This window comes from Macrobrachium nipponense, chromosome 15 (assembly GCF_015104395.2).
Source record: "Macrobrachium nipponense isolate FS-2020 chromosome 15, ASM1510439v2, whole genome shotgun sequence".
In the NCBI taxonomy this organism is placed as follows: Eukaryota; Metazoa; Arthropoda; class Malacostraca; order Decapoda; family Palaemonidae; genus Macrobrachium; species Macrobrachium nipponense.
Window position 1 is genome coordinate 38426005 of NC_087208.1, and position 26875 is coordinate 38452879.

The 26875-nt window shown below is 45.6% G+C and overlaps 1 protein-coding gene across 2 annotated transcripts in view; it reads right to left on the minus strand.

Moving 5' to 3' along the window:
- LOC135227102 (enhancer of rudimentary homolog) overlaps positions 1-26875 on the minus strand; it is a 139557-nt gene that overhangs the window by 91064 nt on the left and 21618 nt on the right. The window contains exons 2-3 of one of the 2 annotated variants that reach the window (XM_064266960.1): positions 10482-10569; positions 979-1099 (exon numbers count right to left, since the gene is read on the minus strand). In XM_064266960.1, coding sequence (XP_064123030.1) covers positions 979-1099; positions 10482-10569 — 209 coding nt within the window. Of the gene's footprint in view, positions 1-978; positions 1103-10481; positions 10570-26875 lie in introns of both variants that reach the window. The other variant, XM_064266959.1, reaches the window with a different exon arrangement.

Here is a 26875-nt window from a genome sequence, read left to right on the forward strand (position 1 = left end):
TCTGTAAAGGTCACATACACATTTTAGAATGATAGCAAAATCTGTGCAGGTGTAATTATGTAACGATACATACTACAGCCTCATCTTTTCAAAACTTCCTCATGCTTACCTCAAGCATTTGTCCTTCAATGAAAGGTGACAATTTGGGGTACGGTGAAGTTAAAGATGCTGGAAAGCTAAGGAGGAAGTGGGGAAGCAGAAAGGAACATCATAAAAAGTAAAGAGCTTGACATGAAGAAGAAAGTAAGTCAGAGTAGAATTACAGTATGAAGGACAAGAAAAGGAGCGATAAACTTTGATACAGCATATATTTAAAACAAAGAGGACACCAAAGAGATGAGTGGTATGTAATTACTCGGAGGAAAAGGACAAAGTCAACTAGACTGAAGCACAAGGAACTTGAATTAGAGACTATAAAAGATAATAAAACACTTCTATACTTGAAATATTAAACCGAGAGTAGGAGTATTTACCTAATCAAATTACATGCTCACTTTGACATCTCATTTTGCCCACATCCTGGACATTAAGGTAAAAAGCATATACGTACAGTGTACGTATACCTATTATGAAACATCTAAAACACATTTGCTGAGGCTCTTGCAATGCTCGATAGATAAAGATTACATTTTTCTGACTAGTAGTGAGTAATGATCACAAATTATAATGCTGTAGTTTGTCAAGTGTTTAATTCTGTTAGCATTTCAGACTTCCCATCTAGCTAAACAGTTATTAATAATTATTTGAAGAATACCTTAGTCTCAAAATGTATTTAGATACACTTATAATGTTAATAACTATTACAAGAATTATAAAACAGTGCATACTGCATTCCCTGTGACTGACCTCTTGCCGTATCCCTGATCAAATTACTATTTATATATGTATATGACTACAAGATTATATTTGAGAAAAAAAGCTTATATCAAACACCAGGACAAGAAGATATCCAAGTTGCTCAGAACAAAAATGACTTACACAAGACAAGAGAGATCCGCCAGCTGGTCTATGAAGTCGAATAGTTGTGATATATCGTAAGTGATGCTCGGAGTGTTGGGGTTCATCCTCTTGAGGTGTTCCTCATAGATTTTACAAACACCTGCTTAGGAATGGTAAAAACAAATAAACCAGAATTAAAATGGGCTGAGTGAAACCTTTTAGATTTATGGATAGAGAATTGGGTGTATACAGTGACAAAGTGAATATTAAATTTTGTAAAAAAAAAAAATATATACATATATATATACATATATATAAATTGTACATTGATGAGCCATAATTAATATTTCAAAACTATGCTTATTCTGAAAATGTATAACATTCAATAATGTTAATTTCCATTGAGAATATATAACATTAGTGAAAGTACATGAAACTGTTGAAAATTATGCAATGCAATAAATTTTCTTAATAGTTACAATCTGAAATGGAAAACCTACAAATGTTTGCATAAGCATAATAATAATTCTCTGGTTAGATAAAGGGAAGGTAACCAATTGTAAACCAGTGAAAAATAATAATCTTTGAAATGGTTTTAAGGCGCTTGTCTAGCGTCGACAATAACTGATTTTTGGCGCCGATTCCAACTTATCGGTGTTGATAACCGATCACAAAAAAAAATCTCTTGCTACATCGTTTTCTTGTGATTCTGCAGCATCAACACTGTTTTGCTGTCTGTCACCCCAAGACTATTCTATTATTTATTTGGGATGCCTTTGTATTCTTCTATTTCTCATCTACCCTTTATCTTCGTTTTGTATCTTTCAGGGGTTTAATAAGAGTACGGTGGGGCCCCCTTATTCACATTCTCCAGATTCATGGACTCGCTCAATCGTAGATTTCTCTCTGGAACATATCCCCCCATTATTTGCGGGAAATTTGCCTATTCGCAGCATTTTTCTTTGATGAATATCCATAAATTCCCTTTTTTTTTTTTTTTTTTCCCCAACATCACGAAATGCACTTTTTGTAATAAAACTAATGAAAAAACAATGTATAAAATTTTGAGCAAGGTCTTCTTGAGTTTTACAAAATACAGGCAGTCCCCGGGTTACGACGGTGTCGGCTTACGACGTTCTGAGGTTACGACGCTTGTCAATAGATGTTATTTCCAGAGTTACGACGCATGTTCCAGGGTTACGATGCCTACAACGCTCATCTGGGAGATGAAATATGACACCAAAAATGCAAAATAATCAATATTTGAAGGGTTTTTTTGATGAAAAATGCCATAAGAATGCAGTTTACATAGTTTTCAATGCACCCAAAGCATTAAAAGTAAGGTTTTCTTAGGATTTTTTACGATGTTCCGGCTTACGACGAGTCTCAAGAACGGAACCCCCGTCGTAACCCGGGGACCGCCTGTAAGTCTTCAAAACTTCATTACCACATAAAATGAAGTTTGTCAGTCCAAAATGTTTTTAAAAAATGAAATTCAATCCTAAATTATCAAACACAAAAAGAACACTGTCAAGGAACGGCAAAACTTTCATTACCAATGAAAGAGAAGAAAAAGATTATTAAGATTTTTTTGACATGCAAAATACCTGTTACAACAACAAAAAAATAAATAAAATCCCCTAACTAAAAACTGTACACATAAAAAAACAATTTTAACTTACGAAAAAATTACAAGCTTTTGTTAGTTAAAACATGCAATGCCACAAAACCATTAAGTAAATTTCATACACCTAACAAACTGATACAATTACACGATTTAGTAAGAGTGAAGACTTTACAAGGTATTTGCTACGCTGGCTAAACTGATAATTTCCTAAATTCAAAGCAAAACTAGGTGCTGTACAGCCAAATGGCAATTCAATACTAAAAAGGCAACCAAAAGAAATGCTTTCAAGAACCGATGACCTCAAAGTGAAGAGGTACTTTAGCATTACCAACAACTAGACTAGTTGGGTGAAGCTTATGAGTACAAGCTACAGTGGTACCTCGACATACGAAAGGCTCAACTTACGAAAAACTCGAGATACGAAAGCAAATAGGAAGATTTTTTTGCTCTACATACGAAAATTGTTCAAGATACGAAAGGTTGTTGCTGTAAAGTCCAAAGATTCGCCCGGACCATCGATAACAATTTTAAAACTCGCGCACCGCCAACTTAGTAGACTCGCCACCATCCTCCCACTCTCCCATTGGTTCTTGATGCTAGTCACCGCCATAAGATCCTGCTCTCCTATTGGTCAGCATCTCTCCCATGATCCCACCATGCATCGTACGTAGCGGCGTGCTTTTTCGGCCACTTGGCGGCATCATCGGTATCATAAGCACGCGGAATTCGTTCGTTCTATACGATTTCGTTTATTAACGTAAATTCGTTAGTGATTTCATTGTAGTACTACTTGATCGTGTTGTGTGAGAACTTTACTTCATACGTATACGTACTACATAACTTAATTACGTAAAGTATATACGTAGTCATGGGTACCAAGAAAGTTGAAGTAGGAAAGAAGAGGATGCTTTCTTTGGAGACAAAAATGGAGCTACACCTTCCAAGGGCGTGACTATTTTGTCAAGCAAGAGGAGCCACTTGCACGATGAGATGGAACAGGTGCTTCTTGTCTGGTAAAGGACTGGCATCCATTCGGTGGTGCAGTATGGGGAGGCTGCCAGCTCGGACACGAAAGCGGCTGAAGCCTTTATTAAGATGTTCGACGAGATGACAATCAAGGAAGGCTACAGTGATGAGACTGGCCTTTTTTGGAAAAAAATGCCTCGTCAGACATACATCACGGAGGAAGAGAAGAAGCTACCCGGGCATAAGCCTATGAAAGACAGGCTTACGCTCGCACTTTGTTCCAACGCCAGTGGGGATTGCAAGGTGAAGCCCTACTTGTCTATCATTCCGAGACTCCTCGAGCCTTCAAGGCCCACAAAGTGCTAAAGGAGAAGCTTCCAGTGATGTGAAGCCACGGAGTGGGTAAATCTGTGTTTCAGCCCGACAGTGAAGAAATTCTTGGAGGAGAAGCGCCTCCCTCTGAAATGTCTGCTGTTGTTGGACAATGGCCCCTGCTCACCCTCCTGGCTTCGAGGAAAATATCTTAGCGGAGTATTCGTTTATCAAAGTTCTTTATCTTCCGCCTAACACCACCCCTCTCCTCCAGCCCATGGACCAGCAAGTGATATCAAACCTCAAGAAGCTGTATATGAAACATCTTTTCAAGAGATGTTTCGAATCACCGATACCACAAACCTCACCTTGCATGAATTTTGGAAGGAGCATTTCGATCTTGTGATATACATCCGACTCATCGATCAAACTTGGCAGGAGATTTCAAGGCGAACCTTGAATTCTTCGTGGAGGAAACTCTGGCTTGATGCCGTATCCGCAAGAGACTTCGAGGGATTCGACGAGGGCAAAGCTGGTGCTGCAGATTCAGGAACAGTTGACGATCCTGAAACTGTTTTGCAACCAGATCTTGAAGAGATCGTTGCACTCGGCAAGTCCATGGGGCTGGTCGTCAACGAGGACGACATCAATGAGCTTACGATGGAAGACCTGAAGGAGTTGGAGGCCATGCAACATAACGTCGTTCAAGAAATTAAGGATGCTCTAGCTGCTTTTCATAAGGTGCAATCATTTGTAGAAAAGAGACACCCCAAAAAGGCTTACACAGGTCGTATGCTTGTGCAGTTTGATGACGTTTGCCCGAGTGTTTCAGGAGCATTTTGAAAAGCAGGCAGAAGCAATCTTCCTTGGATAGTTATTTTTTAAAGAGGCCTTTAGTACTAGCAGGAGTATGCAAAAAGGAAGATCCAATTGATACTACGGAAAAACAAAGTTGAAAGTGGTGAAGAAAATTGAAGAAGAAAAAAAAAAAAACCTTAAAAATAAAAAAATCAATAAAAAAATTTAATTTTAAGCTTTTTGTAAAGTTAAGTGTTACAGCTTTGTTAATGTGTTTCGTAAAGTAAAGTGTACATACTATAAGAATTTTTCTGCCGTTTGTCCTCCTCTGTCGCCACTTTCAGAGATAGCCTCACTCGAAAGGTAAGGTTCCACATTTTACTACATACGTACGTATGTATGTACAGTATTTCTTGTATACCATGTACACTAATACACTTTATTTACAGGTACATACAAATATTAGTACTGGGTACGTATTAACCCTTAAACGCCGAAGCGGTAAAAAAAAATATGTCTCCCGTGTGCCGGAGACAATTTCAGAGTGAGCGCGGAAGCGGAAAAAATATTTTTTTCAAAAAATCACAGCGCGCTTAGTTTTTTAAGATTAAGAGTTCATTTTTGGCTCCTTTTTTGTCATTGCCTGAAGTTTAGTATGAAACCATCAGAAATGAAAAAATTATCATTATCATATATAAATAATGCGATATATGATAGCGCAAAAACGAAATTTCATATATAATTGTATTTAGCTTACAAATGCATTTTTCGACCATATCTGACGAGTTAAAGTTGACCGAATGTCGAATTTTTTTTATATTTTTTTTATATGCAATTATTTCGGAAATAAGAAAAGCTACAACTTTTCAAATATTTTTTCGTTTTATTCTACATGGAATTGCGCACATTTTCATATATAAAACTCTATGAAATGCCTAATATGAAACGGAGCAAATATTCGAGAATGGGACTTACGCATTTCGGAGATTTGTGGCGGAGAATCCGCGCGCGGAGGGAAGGAAAGTTTTTTTTTTTTAAATTCACCATAAATTTAAATATTGTGCTAGAGACTTCCAATTTGTTTCTAGATGAAGATAAATGACTGAATATTACTAGACTGTAAGAGTTTTATCTTACAATTGCGTTTTTTCGACATTTCGGTAGAGTCAAATTTGACCGAACGTGGTTTTTTTTTCTATTTATCGTGATTTATATGCAAATATTTCAAAAATGAGAAAGCCTACAACCTTCAACTATTTTTAGTTGTATTATACATGAAATTGCGCACATTTTCATATATAAAACTTTATGTAACGGCTAATTTAAAATGGTGCAAACATTACCACAATCGCACGTATGATTTTTTCGGAAGAGTTACCGCGCGGACGTAAAGAAAATGTAATTTTTTTATAAATTCACCATAAATCGAAATATTGTGCTAGAGACTTCCAATTTGTTGCAAAATGAAGGTAAATGCTTGAATATTACTAGAATATAAGCGTTTTAGCTTACAATTGCGTTTTTTCGACCATTTCGGTAGAGTCAAAGTTGACCGAAGGTTGAAAAATTTGTCTCTTATCATTTTTTATATGAAAATATTTCAAAATTGATAAAAGCTACAACCATGGGTTGTTTTTAGTTGTATTGTGCATGAAATTGTGCAATTTTCATTTTATATATAAAACTTTATGTAACGGCTAATTTAACATGGTGCAAACATTACCACAATCGCATGTATGATTTTTTCGGAAGAGTTACCGCGCGGACGTAAGGAAAAAGTTTTTTCATAAATTCACCATAAATCGAAATATTGTGCTAGAGACTTCCAATTAGTTTCAAAATTAAGGTAAATGATTGAATATTACTAAAAATATAGAGTTTTAGCTTACAATTGCGTTTTTGACCATTTCGGTAGAGTCAAAGTTGACCGAAGGTTGAAATTTTGGCACTTATCGTTATTTATATGAAAATATCTCAAAACTGATAAAAGCTACAATCATGAGTATTTTTTTGTTGTATTTATAATAAAATGCGCACATTTCCATATATAATACTCCATGTAATGGCTAATTTAAAATGGTAAAAAAATTATGTCAAAGTGACAAAATAATTTCCGAGATGTGTCACAGATACTTTTTAGTGCGGCAAGAAAGAAATTCGCGCTTGCGCGCCTGCGTAAACGATTGTAAACAAACAACACCTTGATCCGTGAACTCCCAGCATCCCCCAAGGCGCGTGATTCAAGAGTTTTCGGCTGGTAGGCCTAAAACGTATTTTTCCCGCGAATTTTTTAAAAAACAAAAAACTTTTGTATGTCGACGTAAAATACGTCCAGTCGGCACCCGAGAGACAAAAAAATGTCGACGTAAAATAACGTCAGTCGGCGTTTAAGGGTTAAGTTAGGTATGGAATGGTCCAAATTGTTGTAGTATTTCATTGTTTGTTGGTCAATTTAGCTTTATTATAAAATTTACTGGGGTGTTTTTGTAGGGCTTGGAATGGATTAGCCATTTTACATGTAAAATGCGGTTCAAGATACAAAAAGCTCATGATACGAAAGCCGCCTCGGAACGGATTAATTTCGTATCTCGAGGTACCACTGTATTAGAAAACTGAATAAACTCCCTCAGGGTATCTAATAACGTTTTTCACCAAGCGGTATCTATTTCAGCATCTAAATGTAAGCTAATGTTAAAAAATAGCAATAAAAAATACATCAGTTTCTTACTACTTGACTGAGGCCATAACTTGCAACCAAATGATAACAAAAGAAAGAGCTAGGGTCCTTATTTGATGTTTAAAAAAAAAAAAATACTAGAGTAACCTTGCAACTGAAAATGAAACTAAGATGCCAGTTACTATACTTGAAAATGAAAAGTGCTTTAGGGACAAATACACACAACTACTGAAAAAAGCCTAAGAAACATCCACAGCAACAAAATGAACCGATCAAATTCTAATACCAAGCTCTTACTGAACGTGAGCAAACGGTGGATTAGGGCGGACGCTCACTCACCTGAAAGAGTATAAAGTGATTAGAGTGCTATTAACGTGTCTCGCAACAAAATGACGACAGTTCAGATTTCATTCGCTAATCCTTGATTGCGTTTACAAATCTATCCCAAATCTTTACACATTTTGTGGAAATACAACTGTCATAAGAATAAGGGTTTGACACTTCTTGTATTCAAAACTCAATTAGAAGTTTCATTTGATCATATACACATTACTTACTGTCTTATTATTATGTGGCGAAGTACCTTAGAATGCACTAAGACAAGAGTACTGAACTGCAAGCAATAGAGTGTATGGCCTAACAATAAGGTCAATTCAAGCACTACCCAGGGCACACATATGTTAAGATGCTGGACACCAAAAGACTTTAACGCATGCAAAAAAAATTTAAGATGATGCAAAAGTGTCTAACGTAGTTCGCCATAAGCTCGACCCCTAACTCCCTTTTTAACCAACTTTCACATTTTGGTGCTACAAACTCATCATACACAAGGGCTGATTCTGTTATTCCTCACTTGGTAAGAAAGGCACTGCTGGGTTTAAATGACCTTATTGCCACTGGCTTGCGAGACTATGCTGAGAAGGAACCCACTTCTGCAACCTCAACTAGTTTTGCCCACTGAGCCAAGTCTCATTCAACTGGCACATCAAGTAGGAGGAAAAGGATTTGTCCATTTCTGGAATAAAGCTCAAAAGTTTGGCCAAAGGCCAGCGCTGGGACCTATGAGGCCGTTCAGCACTGAAAGGAAATTGACAGTAAAGAGGATTTAAAGGAGTAATGGGGAAAAACCTCATAGTTGCACTGCAAAATAATTGTTATGATAAGGATGAGAAAGACTGAAGAAAAAGAATTTGAATGGAGGTACAAAAACAGGAGCTAAGAGCCAAAGGGATGCTGAAAAGAAGTACGAGTAATGCCAACAGTGAACTACGTGAGGTGCACTGACAGCAGTAACCTGTGCAGTGGTTTGCCCATTAGTTCCAAATTAACTATAGAGGCAGAAGTGACTGTGTTTGCCAGAACAGCTAAGGTATAATCTGACAGGCAGTAATTTCAAATCAAGTAGTATTAATTATCAGACATGATTGCTTAAAACCACCTGCACCTTTATTGAATATCAGAAGTTTCTAAATTAAATATCCTGTTCCATCTCGGCCAAGTTAGTTCAAACCTGAATAAAAACAAAAATCAGTGTTACAGCAATTTTTGACTATATCCAGGTAAAGACAAAAATAACTAACACTTTCGTCATTGTCAAAATGAGGATGAGCAAAAGTTGTGAATAAATTATGTACTACTGGGTCTCACCATGTGCTCAGTCCTCAAAATGTCAAGACACCAATGGATGCCAGTGCCAGGAATGATGACAAAAGTGTAAATAGGATATTTCTTGTTGTAACTTCCAATACGTACTTGCTAGACTGTGTCCTTGAATAATATGAGTATGTGCAAAAAGGGCTTTGACTCATGAGCCTCGATCTCATCTTTGTAAGGGTAAGAATTTCAAAGAAATGAGACATTCTCTTTTCACCTCCACCTTGATGCTGCAAGGAATGGTATTCGTCAAAATACAAGATGAAAAGTGGAGGGTATACTACCTAGTGAGTGAAACAAGGTATGGCAGATATTAATGCTTCTGAGTAGGTACCTCTTGATGGGTCAAATCTGATGCATTGTGACCTCACTGGTCAGGATGGAAATTCAAATGGCTTCCGAACTTTTTTGATCGACCACGAAATGCTACTCTCTTGTGTCGGTAACTTGAGCAATGAGAGGATGCAGCTCACCCTTGTTCCAGTGACAGGGGAATAAGATTATCTTCTGAGGAAGGTCTTCATGAAAAGCTTGCTTGTATATCCCCCTTAAAATATGCCTCTCTTGAGCAGAGCAGAGACCTTTTGGCTACTTCAAAAACAGCATCTGAATATAGAATATAAAGAATTTAGGTCAGAGGCCAAGTGTTGGGACCTATGAGGTCATTTGGCGCTTAGAGGGAAATCGATAGTAAGGAGGTTTGAAAAGTGTAACGAGAAGAGAGAATATGAACCGAGGTACTGTAAAAGGAATAAGAGAGGTTGCAGTTAGGAGCTGAAGGGACAGTGCAAACACCCTTAAGTCATACCTACAGTGCACCACATGATGTACACTGATGGCACTACCTTCCACGGACCACAGTTTTAGATAATCCATATGTACCACTAAATGCTTACACCAACCTTCAAGGACCCAGAGTCTAGGCTGAAATTATTCAGACAATCCAAGAAAAATGAAAATAATGTCTAGACAAAATGCTACCAAAACTTAAAAGCCTTAAGACAAAATTACCTTGCAATAATTTCTGAAAAACATAGCAGAACTACCAACACAAAAACACAGGAACAAAGCTAACCAACAAGAACATGACAAGTTCGTTAGTTTTTATATTTTGACAAATGCTTAAATAGCTTAAAAATAATATTCAGTCTTCTTAAGATTTGCATCAAACCCTGAAAAGCAGCAGCCATGCCCTTATAAGACTACAAATTCTACAACTGATCACTATGGCATATAAAAAGTAAACAAATGAATGAGCAAATATATGCAACTCACATACTAGAATTATCAAAAGTACCAGTGTTACTAAAGCATTCCACATGGCAACCAACAAAATAGCAAGCAAAGATGCTGAAAATTTTTTAAATCATGACAAAAATGCAAAAATACATGGCAAAAATAACATGGAAGAAAAAGAAAATAACAAAGATGTTGGAAAATTCTGTTGCAAATGATGCCAAATTATTAGTCAAGATTAGCATCTAGGTTTATTGAGGATGATCAACATACCTTCCATACACTCGTTGACACTTTCGTAGTCTGAAAATGTTCTGGTTTCTGGTTTAGGTCCCGGCTGAACTAGCAATATTGTGTGCGCCTGAAAAGGAAATGAAATAAATTGATTATGCAGAACAAGCTCAGAGTTTTTAACTATTTGAAAGACAAACAATCCTGGAAATGACTCTTATTTGATATTAAAAACGTCTGCACGACAAATATCTCCATTTCAACATTCTGTCTTACCATCAAGGAGTTTATTAAGTTTTGTGATACATTACTGTATACTCTTCAACACTGCAATCTATTAAATGGATAAAGATATTTAAGCATTTGATTTGATTGAGTTGAAACCCAGCAAAAGTTCAAAACCGCATCGAGTGATACAAAAAATATTGTAAAGGTCAATACATTGGGTATAAAAAGGTTGCAAATAGTTTTGACTAATTACTCTATATACCACAATTTATCTGAATGTTTCTTACACACGAAACCTTACTTGTTGATTCAAGAACCTCAAAAAGCACTCAGTTCCAAACCCTACCCCTAACATTTTTACTCCAGGTATAGGAGCGTTTCTGATATTTTGCCCATTGCTATTTCTTCTATTTCATATATAAATATTCTATATATTTCTATATAGTCTTTGGCTTGGATCAAGATATTAAAGAGTTCCCACCAGCACACCTTTACGATGCATACCTACTGGGACATTTGAACTTGTGCATAAGAAACACAGGAATTTGATATCTCTATCTATCTATCTATCTATCTATCTATCTATCTATCTATCTATCTATCTATCTATCTACTATATATATTATATTATTATTATATATATATATATATATCTATATATATATATATATATAGTATATATATTTAATGAAAAACTGACAGATGTTTTTCAAAGTGACGCAATCCTAATGCTCTATTTATAACTCAGAATAAATGGGCAAATCAATCATATTTTATAGCCTGACAATGAGGTATGAGGAAACAGCAATTGCAGTGTTAAAAATTAAAAATAAACAGAGCTGACAGACAAGTTGTTAGAATAGTTGATGAGTGTGATGAGAAACTCATACACACCTGTGTGTGTCTGAGTTTCTTCACAATACAATTACGTAAACCATAGCACAGGCGTGCATCAGGGAATGAACTTTCCAATTCTCAAGCGTACAGTATGAAGAAAACAGGATTCACATACTGTCATCAGTTTAAAATAACAATTTGTCAAAAAATGTTATTGTTATAATACAATTAAGTTTGTTCATACTTACCTGGCAGATATATATATAGCTGTATTCTCCGAAGTCCGACAGAATTTCAAACTCGCGGCACACGCAGTGGGCGGCCAGGTGGTAGTACCCATTCCCGCGCTGGGAGGCGGATATCAGGAACCATTCCCATTTTCTATATTTTATCAGTGCCACTGTCTCCTGAGGGGAGGTGGGTGGGCACTTAATTATATATATCTGCCAGGTAAGTATGAACAAACTTAATTGTATTATAACAATAACATTTTGTTCATGAAACTTACTTGGCAGATATATATATAGCTGAATCCCACCTTCGGATGGTGGGAAGAGACAGAATAGGATTTGTAGGAAACTTAACTTAAGTAGATGATATACACCTTGGTTCCTCACCTGTTAGCAAAGTAGACTCTGTGATTACTGTCACTACAGCCTGCTTGTGCTTAATCAGAGTTGCCAGCCAGGTGGAGACCTGTAGTGCTGGTGCGCTCTGAATGCTCTGTCAACGGGGACGTGACCTCAATGTGACAAGAGCATAGAGCCATACAAATGAGGGCAACGAAGCAACTGACCACCACCTGACCAACTAACAAAGACCCCCTGAACACTAAGCTAAAAGATGGGAGGTCTTCACCAAAGCCTCACCACAACCAAAAACACAACAACTAAAACCTAACCTAAACCTAACTAAGGGATAGGGAGAGAGCTACCTTCAGCCCCCAAGACTGTGTCTGCAGAAACGTATGGCCCAAGAGAACAACAGTCCTCGTATATCGTTCTCACATCTCTCAAGTAGTGTGAGGCGAATACTGAATTGCTCCTCCAAAAGGTGGCGTCAAGGATGTCCTTGATCGACATGTTCCTTTGGAAGGCAAGCGAGGTTGCAACAGCTCTGACCTTGTGGAAGACGAATGAGCCTCTTTAATGACGTCCCTCAGAAAGAACGCCAAAGCGTTCTTGGATAACGGTATATCGGGTCGTTTAACCGAACACCAGAGATTATCTGAGGGACCTCTTACTTCTTTAGTCTTGTGGACATAAAACTTTAGAGCCCTGACAGGGCACAGGACTCTCTCCGGTTCTTGGCCCACAAGGCTTGTCATACCCTTGATTTCAAAGCTCCTTGGCCAAGGGTTCGACGGGTTTTCATTCTTTGCTAAGAAAGTGGGACTCAAAGAGCAGACAGCATTGTCCCCCTTGAAGCCCACTCTCTTACAAATGGCCTGAATTTCGCTAACTCTCTTCGCCGTCGCCAGAGCAGTTAGGAAAAGAGCCTTCTTAGTCAAGTTCCTAAGAGACGCTTCATGTAAAGGTTCGAAAGGACTCGACATTAACAGTCTAAGGACTAAGTCCAGGTTCCAAGAAGGAGGCCTCGCCTGAGGTATCTTGGAAGTCTCAAATGATCTCAGGAGATCGTGAAGATCCTGTTATCAGACAGGTCTAGTCCTCTGTGTCGGAAGACTGCCGACAGCATGCTCTTATATCCCTTGATGGTCGGGACCGCCAGTTTCTGCACATTTCTTAAAAATAGCAGGAAATCGGCTATCTGGCTCACAGAGGTAGAGAAGAGGAAATTCCCTCCTTTCTACACCATGCCCTGAAGGAAGCCCACTTCGACTGGTAAACAGCTCTCGAGGACGATCTCCTAGCATTGGCGATCGCCTTTGCAGCTGCTTTAGAAAAACCTCTCGCTCTGGCCAGCTTTTCGATAGTCTGAACGCAGTCAGACCCAGAGCGGAGAGGTTTCGGTGATATCTTGCGAAGTGGGGCTGTCTGAGTAGATCTTTCCTCCAGGGCAATGTCCTCGGAAAGTCTATGATGAATGACATTACCTCTGTGAACCATTCTTTCGCGGGCCACATCGGGGCGATCAGGGTCAACCTCGTCCCCTCCGATGCCGCGAACTTCCTTACTACTTCCCCCATGATCTTGAATGGCGGGAAGGCATATAAGTCCAGGTTCGTCCAGTCCCAGAGCAGTGCGTCTATCGCGACTGCTCCCGGATCCAACACAGGAGAGCAATAAAGAGGCAACCTCTTTGTTCTCGACGTCGCGAAGAGGTCGACTAACGGACACCCCCACAGTCTCCAGAGCTCTCGACAGACGTCCTGGTGCAACGTCCATTCCGTCGCAGGATCTGATCTTGTCGGCTGAGAAGGTCTGCTCTGACGTTCTGGACTCCCGCGATAAATCTCGTCAGGATCCTTATCCGTCTCGCATCTGCCCACAAGCAGAATCTCCCTTGCTAAATAAAACAGAGGACGGGAGTGTGTACCTCCCTGCTTCTTTAGGTACGCAAGGGCTGTGGTGTTGTCCGAGTTGACTTGGACTACTTTCTCTGCAACCTTTTGTTGGAAGAACTGTAGCGCCAGAAAAACCGCCGCTAGTTCCTTTACATTGATGTGCCAGGACACCTGTTCCCCCTTCCAGGTGCCTGACACTTCCTCCCCTCCCAGTGTTGCTCCCCATCCCGACACCGAAGCGTCGGAAAACAACACTAGGTCTGGGCTCAGAAGCTTTAGGGACAACCCCTCTTGAAACTTCCGAGGATCCAACCACCATCTTAGATGGTTCTTCACCGATTCGGTGATGAAAAGGGTCGCATCCAGATCCTCTCTGACTCTCCATTCGTCTGCTAAGAAAAACTGGAGAGGTCTGAGGTGTAGTCTTCCCAGGGAAACAAACTTTTCCAGCGAGGAAATGGTTCCCAGCAGACTCATCCATTCCCTCGCCGAGCAAGCTTCCTTCCCCAGGAATGCCGAGACTTCTCTAAGCCTTGCAGCTGTCGTTCCTGGGACGGAAACGCTCGAAAAGCCACTGAATCCATCTGAATCCCCAGATACACGATGACTGTGTTGGGGTCAGATGCGACTTTTCGAGGTTGACTAGAAGTCCCAGGGACTTCGCCAAGGCCAACGTGAAGTGAAGGTCCTTCAGACACCTTTCTTCTGACGATGCTCTGATAAGCCAATCGTCGAGAATACAGGGACACTATTATTCCTGCAGAATGTAACCATCTCGCTACGTTCTTCATGAGCATGGTAAATACCATCGGAGCCGTGCTTAAACCGAAACAAAGGGCTCGAATTGCCAAAACTTTGTCCCTTAGCATAAACCTCAGAAACTTCCTTGAAAGAGGGTGGATAGGCACGTGAAAGTATGCGTCCTGTAGGTCCAAGGACACCATCCAGTCGCCCGGTCTTAAGGCTCCTAGAACCGACTGAGGTGTTTCCATCTTGAATTTTTTCTTTTCTACGAAAAGATTCAAGCTGCTTACGTCCAAGACTGGACGCCACCCCGACGACTGTTTTGGTACCAGGAAAAGTCTGTTGTAGTATATTGGTGACCCCAGGTCTAGGACCTGCTCCACCGCTCTTTTCGAGATCATTTGTTCCAAAAGATCTAAAAGAACCTGCTGTTTCTCCCCTTGATACGACGGGGAAAGATCTCTGGGAGTCGTTGAAAGAGGAGGAGGGTCTACAAAGGGGATCTTGTACCCCTGTTCTACTATCTTGAGGGACCACGCATCTGTATCTCTCTCTCTCCACGCTCCCGCAAAGAACTTTAGCCTGGCTCCGACAGGCATCTGAAGGACTTTCTTTTCATTTAGAGGTTTTAGGTTTGAAGGAACCTCTTCCTCTTGCAAGTCCTCTCCCTCGAGGAGCAGCTCTCGAGGGAGGAGCGCTCCGAAAGGGTTTAACCTTCCTAGGAGGTCGTCCCGACGACGACGTGATAGGGACTGCAGGACGTCTAGAAGACTGGGCCAAGAGATCCTGGGTAGCCTTCTCTTGTAGGCTCACTGCCAGGTCCCTTACCATAGCCTGGGGGAAGAGATGGCTCGAAAGAGGTGCAAAGAGAAGTTCTGCTTTCTGCGATGCAGAAACAGACTTCGCTGTGAAATTGCATAATAGCGCTCTCTTCTTGAGGAAAGCAGTGCCGAAATGAGACACTAACTCTTCCGAACCATCCCTGACGGCCTTGTCCATGCATGACAACACATTGGACAGCTCCCCCAGACTCAAAGCAAATCAGGACTCCTAGATTGAGATCCAGGCTCCTAGGGCACCAGTCTAGGAAGTTAAAGACTTCCAGAGTCTTTAACAGACCTTTCATGTGATGGTCTATCTCCGTGGGTGTCCAAGAAATCTTCGCGGACGACAAAAGGGATCTCTTCTGGGCGTCTACCAGACTAGCAAAGTCCCCTTGGGAAGAGGACGGGATCTTAATTCCTACTTCCGATTTGGTCTCATACCAAATGCCGCCTCTCCCACTCAGCCTTGAGGAGGAAGGGCGAAGTCGACTTGCCCTGATCCTTCCGACGTTCCATCCAGTCCTGCAATTTCTTGAATGCTCTCTTAGTGGATAAGGAAGTCTTCATCTCCACCACTTCCGAAACCTTGCCCGACTTCGAAGAGGAAAACTGAGAGGGCGGAGACTTAGGCGCTGCAGGCTGGAACTTTTCCCCAAACAAGGAACGTAAAAGTCGTACCAGCACCTTGTAGTCGGAAACCGACGAATCTGACGGCTGTTCTTTCCTCCACTGAGTCAGCCGACTACTATGTTCTCCTTCCTCCCGAAGAGGCAAAGGAGATAGAAACCTCTGGAGAGGGCGTGCGCCCGCGGGTCTAGCCTTCAACAAAGGCTTCCGAGGAAGACTAACATCCGCCTCTTCAAAGCGACCGACCTTCTGTCGATCTTTAGAGCTCGAACCACGAAGAGCTTCCTGACCTCGCTGCGCGTCAAGAGAGGAAACTCTAAGTCTCTCTCGAGGAGCGTCCTTACGCTTGACGCTCAAGCGTCCAGCTTTCGCTTTCTTCGCGTCCAAAGTCCTTCTGAGCGCTCTCAAAAGCCTTCTCCACAGGCAAAGCGTCAACAAAGCCACCCGACGAGCGTCCTGCCGAGCGTCTTCAAACGCGTCCTCCAAGGCGTCCTGTCGAGCGTCCTCAAAGGCTCCTGACGCGCTGGCGGAGACAGCGACGAACGAGGAGACAGAGAAGGAGACTGCCTCGTCCTCTTGACAGGCAGTCTAGCGTCCTTCCTTCGCTTAGGCTCAACTGCTGCTGGGCGAGTCTTCCGAGCCATTAAGGTCGACAATTGGTCTTGAAGCGACGCAAGAATACTCTTCGTAGGTGAAGAACCGAGAGGAGGTGAAGGGCTGCGCCTGCGAGAAAGACGTAGGGGCAGGGGGACGCCTCCTTCCTTCTCACAGGAACAGCAACCTGCCTCTCCCCGAGGCGCGCGAGAAGCGCTTCTCAGCGTCGTCCTCGGACGACGTCCTACCTCTCTTCTGAGGAGGAAACGCGTCATACGACGCAGGCGACGCACGCAACGAGAGCGGAGAGAGGGGACGTAAAGCGTCCTCCCTAGGAAAAGTCCTTTTCAACGGACGTGAGTCACTCCGAGAGCTCCACCCCTTGCGCGGGGAGGGCGCCTCGGAGGACGAAAAACAGTCCTTTAGGATGCGAGCCTGAGCACGCTCCTTGGCAGCCTGGGAAGTAGCAACAGGTCCTGCCGAAGGGACGCCAGATCGGTGGGGAGCCCCCGTAACCCTCTTGCGGCTTTCGACATGCCCACTCCCTGAGGTCTGGGAGTCCGACAGAGGTCTAGACCTAGAGGCATTATGTGGGGCCGATCTGACGCCCCCTCCACAACACTAGGGGCACGATCACACACTTTAGTCGAGCCGTTTTCCAGGGCCAACACTTTAAACTCTAGAGTGCGCAATGACTCTAGAATCAGAGAAAGGGCATTACCTTCTCCAGACACAGAACTAGGGCCCTCAGGCAACAACACAGGATTAGGTGAAGCAAATTCTACTGGTGTTAATATAGGCGAAATGTTACTTCCCTTACCTTTCGTAGAACCGCTTTTAGAGGAAGACCTCCTGATCCTATCGCGTTCTAGCTTACGCCGATAGGATTCATACACCTTCCATTCATCCTCAGTCAAACTTTTGCATTCAATGCAACGATCAACTAGCAAACAAACATGCCCCCTACACCCCATACATACTGTGTGGGGGTCTACCGATGATTTCGGTAGCCTCACCTTGCAATCACTCCTCACACACACTCTGAAGCTCACTGAACTTGATCCCGACATCACGTTCATACAAAAGCCAATCCAAAATCCAAAAACAGTCCACTATCGCGTATGCCAATCCAACAATCCAGAGTCAAAACCAAAAGTCAATCCAGATACTTATAACGAGTTAAATCCAAAAATCCTGGGCGGAGGTCTGTAAACAGGTGTTTACGACCGGCGACAGAAAAAAATATGAATAGAAAATGGGAATGGTTCCTGATATCCGCCTCCCAGCGGCGGGAATGGGTACTACCACCTGGCCGCCCACTGCGTGTGCCGCGAGTTTTGAAATTCTGTCGGACTTCGGAGAATACAGCTATATATATATCTGCCAAGTAAGTTTCATGAACAAATGTTATTTTAAACTATACAACTAACTATACAAACCTGAGTCCTTTAACAATAAGAAGGTATACTTAGCGGCAGCTGAACCAGTCGTAAGCTTCGAACAAGGGGTTCGGTAGTTAACTACTTGTCCGGCAGTTGGCGGTCAGTCCAACTGCAAGGAGAGGAGTCACTTGGCTTTAGGCCAAGGAAACGCAGAGTGAGGGGTGGCATGAGGTGGGAATGTGTAAAGGACCTCAGGTTTCTATAGTTAGGAAAAATACAATTTTCAACAAATTGTTATTTGTTCCGATACGTATACAAACCCTTGGTCCTTTAACAATAGGAAGACTCACTTATTGGTGGGTGGAATCTGAGTCTTATGAACAGACTGGTGTTCATCCTACCTTGGTTCACTCCCTGGTCGTAAGAGCAGAGGGAGGGATCCTAGCCTCTGCCCAGCTGATCAGGGTAAGCACCAAATTTATAAGAGGGAGGCAAGTGTACCTCTCATAAATAGCAAAAACACTAGAACTAGTTCCTACTTCAAGAGCCAAAACGAAGTCATGGGTTTGTCTCTTGTTGGCTTCCACTAACCCCCCCTTGTTGGGGAGTGGTGGATAATTACTCCTATCCCTAGGATGCAGCTCAGTCATGTAGCTTACCTGCATCTGCTTCCTGTTCAGCGTAGTGACGACCCCGGCCCTCTGCCCACAGGTAGAGGAGGAAGAACGAAGGAGGAAGAGAAGCCAGTCACACACTCTTTCACTCATCCATTCATGCAGTCACACAAGGATGCGATGCTGTTCTGTCCGCTAGGAAGCTGGGTAGACTACACAACTTGTTGAGCAGCCACCACGGGTCCCAAGGAAAAAGTGTCCAAGGACCTGTGGGTATTATCCCAAAGGTAGAAGGAAGTGAAGGTGGTCTGGTTGGCCCAAAACCCTGCCTTCAGAATCTGCGCCACGGAGAAGTTCTTGCAGAACGCAAGGGAAGGACCAATACCTCTGACTTTGTGACCTCTCGGTCGAAGGGTACGGGTGTCGTCACTACCATCCATGTTGTACGCCCCCCCTGGAACGCTTGACATCGAAGGAAAGACCATGAAGTTCCCCTACTCTCTTCACCAATGCCAGGGCCAGCAGGAAGAGGGTCTTGAGGGTCAGATCCCTGTCTGACGACTCTCGGAGTGGCTCGAAGGGTCTTAGAGTCAAACTCCTAAGGACGAGTCACATCCCACCCCGGGGGCCTGAGTTCCCTGGGTGGGCAAGACCTCTCGAAGCTCTTCATAAGGAGGGAGATCTCGAGGGAGGAGGAGATGTCCACTCCTCGCAGTTTAAGGGCTAGGGCTAAGGCAGCTATGTATCCTTTATCTGCGGAGACAGTGAGGAGCTTCTCTCGGTGAAGGAACACGAGGAAATCCGCTACCTGCTGAATGTGGCTCTGAAAGGAGAGAGACCCCGTCCATGACACCAACCACAGAAGACAGACCACTTTCCCTGGTATACAGCTGCAGAGGACTGTCTGACGTTTCCAGCCATCTCTGTTGCTGCGCTGCGTGAAAAGCCTCTCGCTCGCAAGAGATGGTGGATAACAGCCAGCCGTGAAGACACAGGTACTGAACCGACCAGTGGTACCGTTCTACGTGTGGCTGGCATAGGAGGTTGTGCCAGGAGGGAATCTCTCTCGGTGCTTCGGCAAGCAGAGCCAGCAGGTCCGGGTGCCAAACGGCTTGTGGCCATTTGGGCACCACCAGGATCATCCAAAGATTCGCGGTGATCAGCGCCCTGCCGATCACCTTGCGAATCAGACAGAATGGGGGAAAGGCATATACGAAGAGATTGTCCCATGGGTGTTGAAGAGCGTCCTCTACAGCTGCCCATGGGTCCGCCACAACCGAGTAGAAAACAGAGTTTTCTGTTGTGCCGGGTGGCGAACAGATCCACGACTGGACGCCCCCACAGGTTGAAGAGCCTTTCCGCCACGTCTGAGTGAAGGGACCACCCGGTTCCTATCACCTGATCCCAACGGCTGAGCTTGTCGGCTACCACATTCCTCTTGCCTGGAATGTAGCGGGCTGACAGCTCTACTGAGTGTGCCACGGCCCACTCATGCACCTGCAACGTCAACTGATGCAACGGGCGGGACACTAGGCCCCCGTTTGTTGATGTATGGCACTACCGTGGTGTTGTCGCTCATCAGCACCACTGAGTGTCCCACCAGGCGATCTTGGAACTCTTGGAGAGCGAGAAACGCTGCCTTGAGCTCCAGGACGTTGATGTAAAGGTTCCTGTCTTGATAGTTCCACACACCCGCACCCAACAACTCTTCCAGGTGTGCGCCCCATCCCTCTTACGAGGTTCCCGTCGTTCAGCCACCAGGCTAGGTCCTGCCTCACCTCCTCCATGAGGGACACGGGGAAGAAAGGTGGGTCTCTTGCCTGTGACCAACACTCCTTTAGTCTCCACTGAAGTGACCGCAGGTGAAGACGCCCGTGAGGGACTAGCTTCTTGAGAGACGACATGTGACCGATCACGACCTGCCACTGCTGAGCTGGCTGCTCCTGTAGGGACAGGAACCGTACTGCTGCCTCCCTGAACCTGCTGATCCGCGAATCTGCGGGGAAGACTCGCCCTGCTACTGTGTCGATCAGCATTCCCAGGTACTTCATCCTCTGCTTGGGCTTGAGATCTGACTTCTCGTAATTCACTACAATCCCCAGATCGCGGCAGAATTCGAGGAGTCGATCCCTGTTCTGTAGCAACTGTGAGCAGGAGCTCGCCAAGACTAATTATTCATCGAGATACCTCAGAAGACATATCCCTACCGAGTGGGCCCAAGCCGACACCAGTGTGAACACCTGTGGGGCGGTTGAGAGACCGAAACAAAGTGCCCTGAATTGGTACACCGTCCCGTCAAGGATGAAGCAGAGGTACTTCCTGGAGGATTGATGGATGGGTATCTGGAAATATGCGTCCTTCAGATCCACAGAAAGCATGAAGTCGTTCTCCCTGATGGAATCGAGCACTGACCATGCCGTTTCCATCGTAAACTGAGTCTGGCAAACGAATCGGTTCAAAGGAGAGAGATCTATCACCGGGCGCCAGCCCCCCCAAGGACTTTTCCACCAGGAAAAGTCGACTGTAGAAGCCCGGCGACTGATCCCATACAATTTCCATGGCACATTTGCTCAGCATGACTTCTACTTCCTGCCGAAGCGCCACATCCTTGGCCGAACCAGGAACGTACGTCTGCTGATGGACCGGGTTGGAGGTGAGGGGTGGCAGAGACTCGAAGGATAGTAGATATCCCTCCCGAAGGACGTTCACTATCCAGGTTTTGGCTCCAAAGTGGTGCCATATTGCCCAATGGCTCGCCAGGCATCCCCCCACTTCCGGCAGCAGGTCAGGGGGAACACCGTCCCTAACGTTTCCCTCCCCTCTTTGACTTCTTCCCAGTTCCTCCTCGAGAGGAGGAGGCCTGGGAGGAGGGCTGGTTACGGTCACTCCTTACCGAAGAAGTCGAAGGCAGAGTCTTTCCTCCCGACTTCGACGAAGCAATCGTCTTAGCCTCCGAGGAAGCGCTAGCTAAACTCTTGGGCTTAGCCACAGTCGTTCGAGGTTGCCCAGGCACCTTCGAGACTGCCTGGTGGACTAAACGGTCACTCTCGTCAGTGCGCCATTGTTCCACTGCAGCGTCCACCATCTCTCTGGGGAGGAGAGAGGAGGAACTCCGCACCGGTCCGTTGCGAAGACCCAAGGCCGCCTCACACCCAGCCGCCCTGGTTGGCCCATAGGTTAGCCGTCTGGTTGGCCAGGTAGGAGATGGCGCTAACTCCAGACTGACACAGTCTCACAAAAGCCGGGTCCCCTTCAGGAGTGATGTTTCCCAAATTGGCCACAGCTTTAGACACTGTGAGGGACCACAGGTCTAGCCATGCGACTGCTTGGAATGCTGCCATAGCAGTAGATTCCAAGGCAAGTGCCTCTTGCTGCGAGAACCGCAGACACACCCTCGGAGTTAGCCTAGCTAATTCCGGGTTAACCTGTTTGGGCGGCAGAGGGTCCTCCAAAGGCACGTAGAAACGCTTCTGTCACTGTAGAGGTGGGGGAAGGAGCTTGGTCGACCTGCCGGAACAAAGCAAACCCTCCTGTCCGGAGACGAGAGCATCCACTTGGCTAAGCACACTGTCGGCCAAGGCTGATGATCGCTGTCGTCCTGGGTTCCTTTTTGGGTCACCAGAGCGACTCCAAACCCGATGTAGGCTCAGAGGGTGGGAGCGGCGATCCTTCCCCGAGGTCATTGTGCAGACGTATCAGCGCAATAACCTCTGCGAACGACCTCTAGATCTCAGGAGTGACCGCGTCCTGCGGAAACGGGCCGTGAAGCCCCTCCAGCGAGAACGCCTCCCGAGACCCTCCTCCTTCCACAGGAGGAACCGCAACAGACCCCTCATGGTCTCCTCCTGCCACTTGCGCGTACGATCTGGTCGGTCCTAGGACCGTGCCAGGTTCGTAGGGAGTCGTGGAAAGATCGTGAGGAGCGTGCCCCTCACGATCACTCCTGGTCGCCTTGCTCTTCCCAGTGTAGCCCGAGGAAGTTGAAGGGATAGGAGAGGTAGACCTGACTCTCCCCCTTTCGCCCACCGGCAGAACCGGTGTGCTGGGGGGGCTACAGGCGATCGCCAACCTGCAGTGGCGACCGAGTTACAGGCCTGGTCGAGCGGTTCTCACGGGGAGAGTGGCTGGACCGAGAACAACAGCGACAGTCCCGAGTGTCAAGAGAGCTGCTGCTGGTCCACCTCTCTGCCCGGTCCCAGCAGGAGCGGTGGTCAGGGGACCAGCAGAGTCCGCTGTCGCGGTGGGAGCGAGGCCTGTCTTTACGGTGCGTCACTCCGCTTGGACCAGCCAAGGCTGTTCCAGGCGACCGAGGGGACTGCTTCCTAGCCTCAGCCCGTGACCAGTCTGGGACCATCGCGTCAACCCTGGGTAACGGCGGATCGCCACGAGAGCGATCGCCGGTCTGTTGGGAGTCGCCTGGACAATTCCCGCCAGTCTTCCGCTCCGTGCCTGGATCCTGGCGTCGAGAGAACTCGGATGCCTGGTTCTTGGCTACACGGTCACCCGCAGGTGACCGTACACTCAATACCTCTCGCGAGCAAGAGGCCGAGACGGTACCCGGCGCCGAGGCAGAACCTCTGGCGCCAGGCAAGGAGGTACTGGTGTTAGCCAGGGCTCCTCCGGTCCCCGTCTTCTTCTTCCTTGCGGAAGGAGAGATGGGCCACGTTCCCGAAGGAACAGGAGGACCAGCGGAAGTCCCGGGGGGAGGAGGCAACCTTCTTCTTCTTCGGCTGTGGGGCCTTAGAAGATGAAGGGGAAGCGGCGGCAGACAACAACGAAGAAGAAGACGACGAAGACGACGACGACACCTCCTCCTCCTCCTCCTCTTCTCCTTCGTCAGCTTCCTCAGGACCACCATCAGGTCTTCCATCTAGGACGGAGCAGGGCCAGTTGCCGGAGCAACAGGGCCCGACTGCACCTGACTGGAAGGACCTGGGGTGGGAGCAGCAACACCATGGGCAGGAACAACGGCGGCAGGAACTGGTACTGGAACTGGAGCGGCAGGAGACTCAGGAACAGGAGGCGGGGCAGGAAGCAGCGGCATCCTCTGTACTGGAAGCAGGTCCAGGGGAGAGTTCTTGGGACACTGGAAGTCAGGGGCTGGAGCAAGAGCGGCAAACCCAGGCGGCGGCGACACAGCAAACCTCTTCACCTCCGGCGCCTGCACAGCAGCTATAGGGGTAACCATGGCTACGTGCTGGGTATACACCAGGTGAGGCGGAGCAGCGTAGCTAGGCGTGGACACAGTAGCAGTTGTCGTGGTGGTCGAGCCGTGAGTTACCGGCATGGTCCCTCTCGCTAGATGACTCAGCAGCCCCTGCACACTCGGTGTCCCCTGGAGCCCCAGCGAGCACCAGGCCCGGCCGAGATCGTCCTCTGTGGCAAGCAAGTCTGAGGAAGGAAACAGAGTCGGGTTAGTAAGAGGGGGGGTATCTCCTCGCCCAGAGGGGGACAGATCCCACCCCAAGCAAACAGACGATCCCGAATACAACTGGACATCGGGGTACCTAGCCCCATCCTCCACGCTCGACTGATCGAGAGAGGAGAAGGAGCGAGATACCACCCCCGAAAAGGGAAGGGGCCATACGAGGGAGCTGCGATGGAGGGAGAAAAGAAGAAGACGTGTCTGTAACCAAAGGAGTAACGGGAGAACCCTCCAATGACTCCTTGGCCTGCTTGCGCGGCTTCTTCCTCCCCCCATAGCCCTCCCACCGCTCCTTCGACCAAACAACACACAAATCACATGGCTCGGTGCTAGAGCATTCTCGCCCTCGACACAGAGTACAAAGTTCGTGAGGATCAACCTCTACAGAGGACCGGAAGGCCCCACACTTACGGCCCTCCACACCAGGAAACAATCTGTGGATGATGGGGGGGGCACAGGGGTCTCTCAGACTCTCGAGAATCCATTGCAAATCACAAAATTCACCATATTGAGTATACAAAACAGACACGTACTTACGTCTAGCCTTGCACAAACACACTCAGTAAGAGGGAAAGAGAAAAGCCTTCATGCAGCGAAGAAAAATGACAATTTGTCGAAAATTGCATTTTTCCTAACTATACAAACCTGAGGTCCTTTAACAATAGGAAGTAGCTAGCGGCAGCTGGAACGGTCGTAAGCTTCGAACAAGGGGAGAACGGTAGTTAACTGCTTGTCCGACAGAGGTAAACAAATCACTTTTGCTTTTGGCCCATGCAAAATACGCAGAGTGAGGGGTGGTCATGAGGAGGGATATATGTTCAAAGGACCTCAGGTTTGTATAGTTAGGAAAAATGCAATTTTTGACAAATTGTCATTTGTTCCGATACGTAATACAAACCACGGCGGTCCTTTAACAATAGGAAGACTCACTTCTTGGTGGGAGGAATCTGAGTCTTGATGAACAGACTGTGTTCGTCCATCCCCTGGAATGCCTCCTTGTCGTAAGAGCGAGGGAGGGATCCAAGCCTCTGTCCGATTGATCGGGGTGTGCACCGCAGGATCAATGGTCAGACCTCTGGGCCGAGTACTAAGAGAGAGGCAAGCTATCTCTTCTTACCAGCAAGCAAGAACTTGTTCCTGTTTGCAAGAGGCAACATAAGTATGGGTTGTCTCAAGCTGGCATCCACTTCCTCCCCCTTGTTGGAGGAAGTGGTGGATATACGCTCCTATCCCTAGTGAAAGGGATACGGATGGGGCTCTGTTGAGTAGCTCACCTGCATCTTGTCCTTATCCGCAGGGTGACGACCGTGTCCCTCTAACCACAGGTAGAGGGGAAGAAAAAAGATGGGAAGAGGAGCCAGTCACTCTCTCATTCACTCATACCATTCTTACGGTCACACCAGGACTCGATGCTGTCAGCCTGCGAGGGTCTGGGGGTTCGCTACACAACGTGTTGAGCAGCCACCACGGGTCCCAAGGAAAAAGATCCAAGGACCTGTGGGCAATATCCCGAAGGTAGAAGGAAGGGCATGTGGTCTGGTTGGACCAGACCCCTGCCTTCAGTACCTGTGCCACGGAGAAGTTCTTGCGGACAAGGCAGCATCTCCTTCGCATCGAAGGCGGTGAAGTCCATTAGGGAGGGGATTGTGAACGACTCGAACCAATCGTCAGGGACCGAAGGGTTCTGAGAATCGTCAGGGCCGAAGGTTCTGAGTCGGTTCGCTACGAAGTTCGTTACGAAATCGAGGCGTCACGGATCCCCATCCCCTGGATGCTTGACTTCGCAGGAGAAGTCATGCAGTTCCTCAGAGGAAAAGAAGGAAATAGTCGCATGACCTATCCCTCTTCTCTACTTCGGTGATGTCCAGTACCCATACTGGTCTGTCCGTTTGCCACGAAGTCTCTCGCATCCTCCTATCCCCATGCAGCGAAGTTCTCGGTAGTGATAGGACACCGACACTCCATGGTGGGTGTCAATGGTATGGGTACTGTGGACAAGCATTACCACGAAGTAATGATTGCTCTGTAACAACCGAACTAAGTCAACAGCGTAGTTCGTAACTGACTCGGCCGCTCTGACAGCTGCCGACTGACTGCGTTCGGTAGGAGGCAAGTTGTCAAAGCATCCGAGTAAGTCACGTGACCTTCGCCTTTAAAGGGTTATGCCGAGAGACCAAACAAATAATGTATTTGTTTGTCACCAATGCCGGACAGCGAGGTGATTCTCTTAAGGCATGTGCCCAACAGGCGAAAGTCAATTGCCTTCTAGAGACCGAGGTCCCTGAAGGTAAAACATCTCATGGTTGTTGAATCTCAGCTAAGGAGAAACAACACTATGTACCGTTGAAGACGAAGGTAGATATTGAATGCAACCTACGTCTTCACAGATGAATCACGAGAAGGATTTCTCAAGATTCATACCTGTGCTTACAAATGACTGAAAACGCTAACCGCTATTTCATTGCTGTCCGGTGAGAAGTCGTAGTTGCAATGAAAGCGGGCGTTCTTCAGTAATGAAAACACAGGGGAAAGCCGCCTGAAGAACTGCTTCTCATGGGCTGAACATTTGGAAGTAGAGCTGTCAGGTCGGAGAGTAGGCGATGTCTTCTGACACATCTTGTAATTCGGGTTGAACAATGAACAATTGTACACCTACGAATACGAGATATTTTGAAGACAAACTCAGATGTCTGC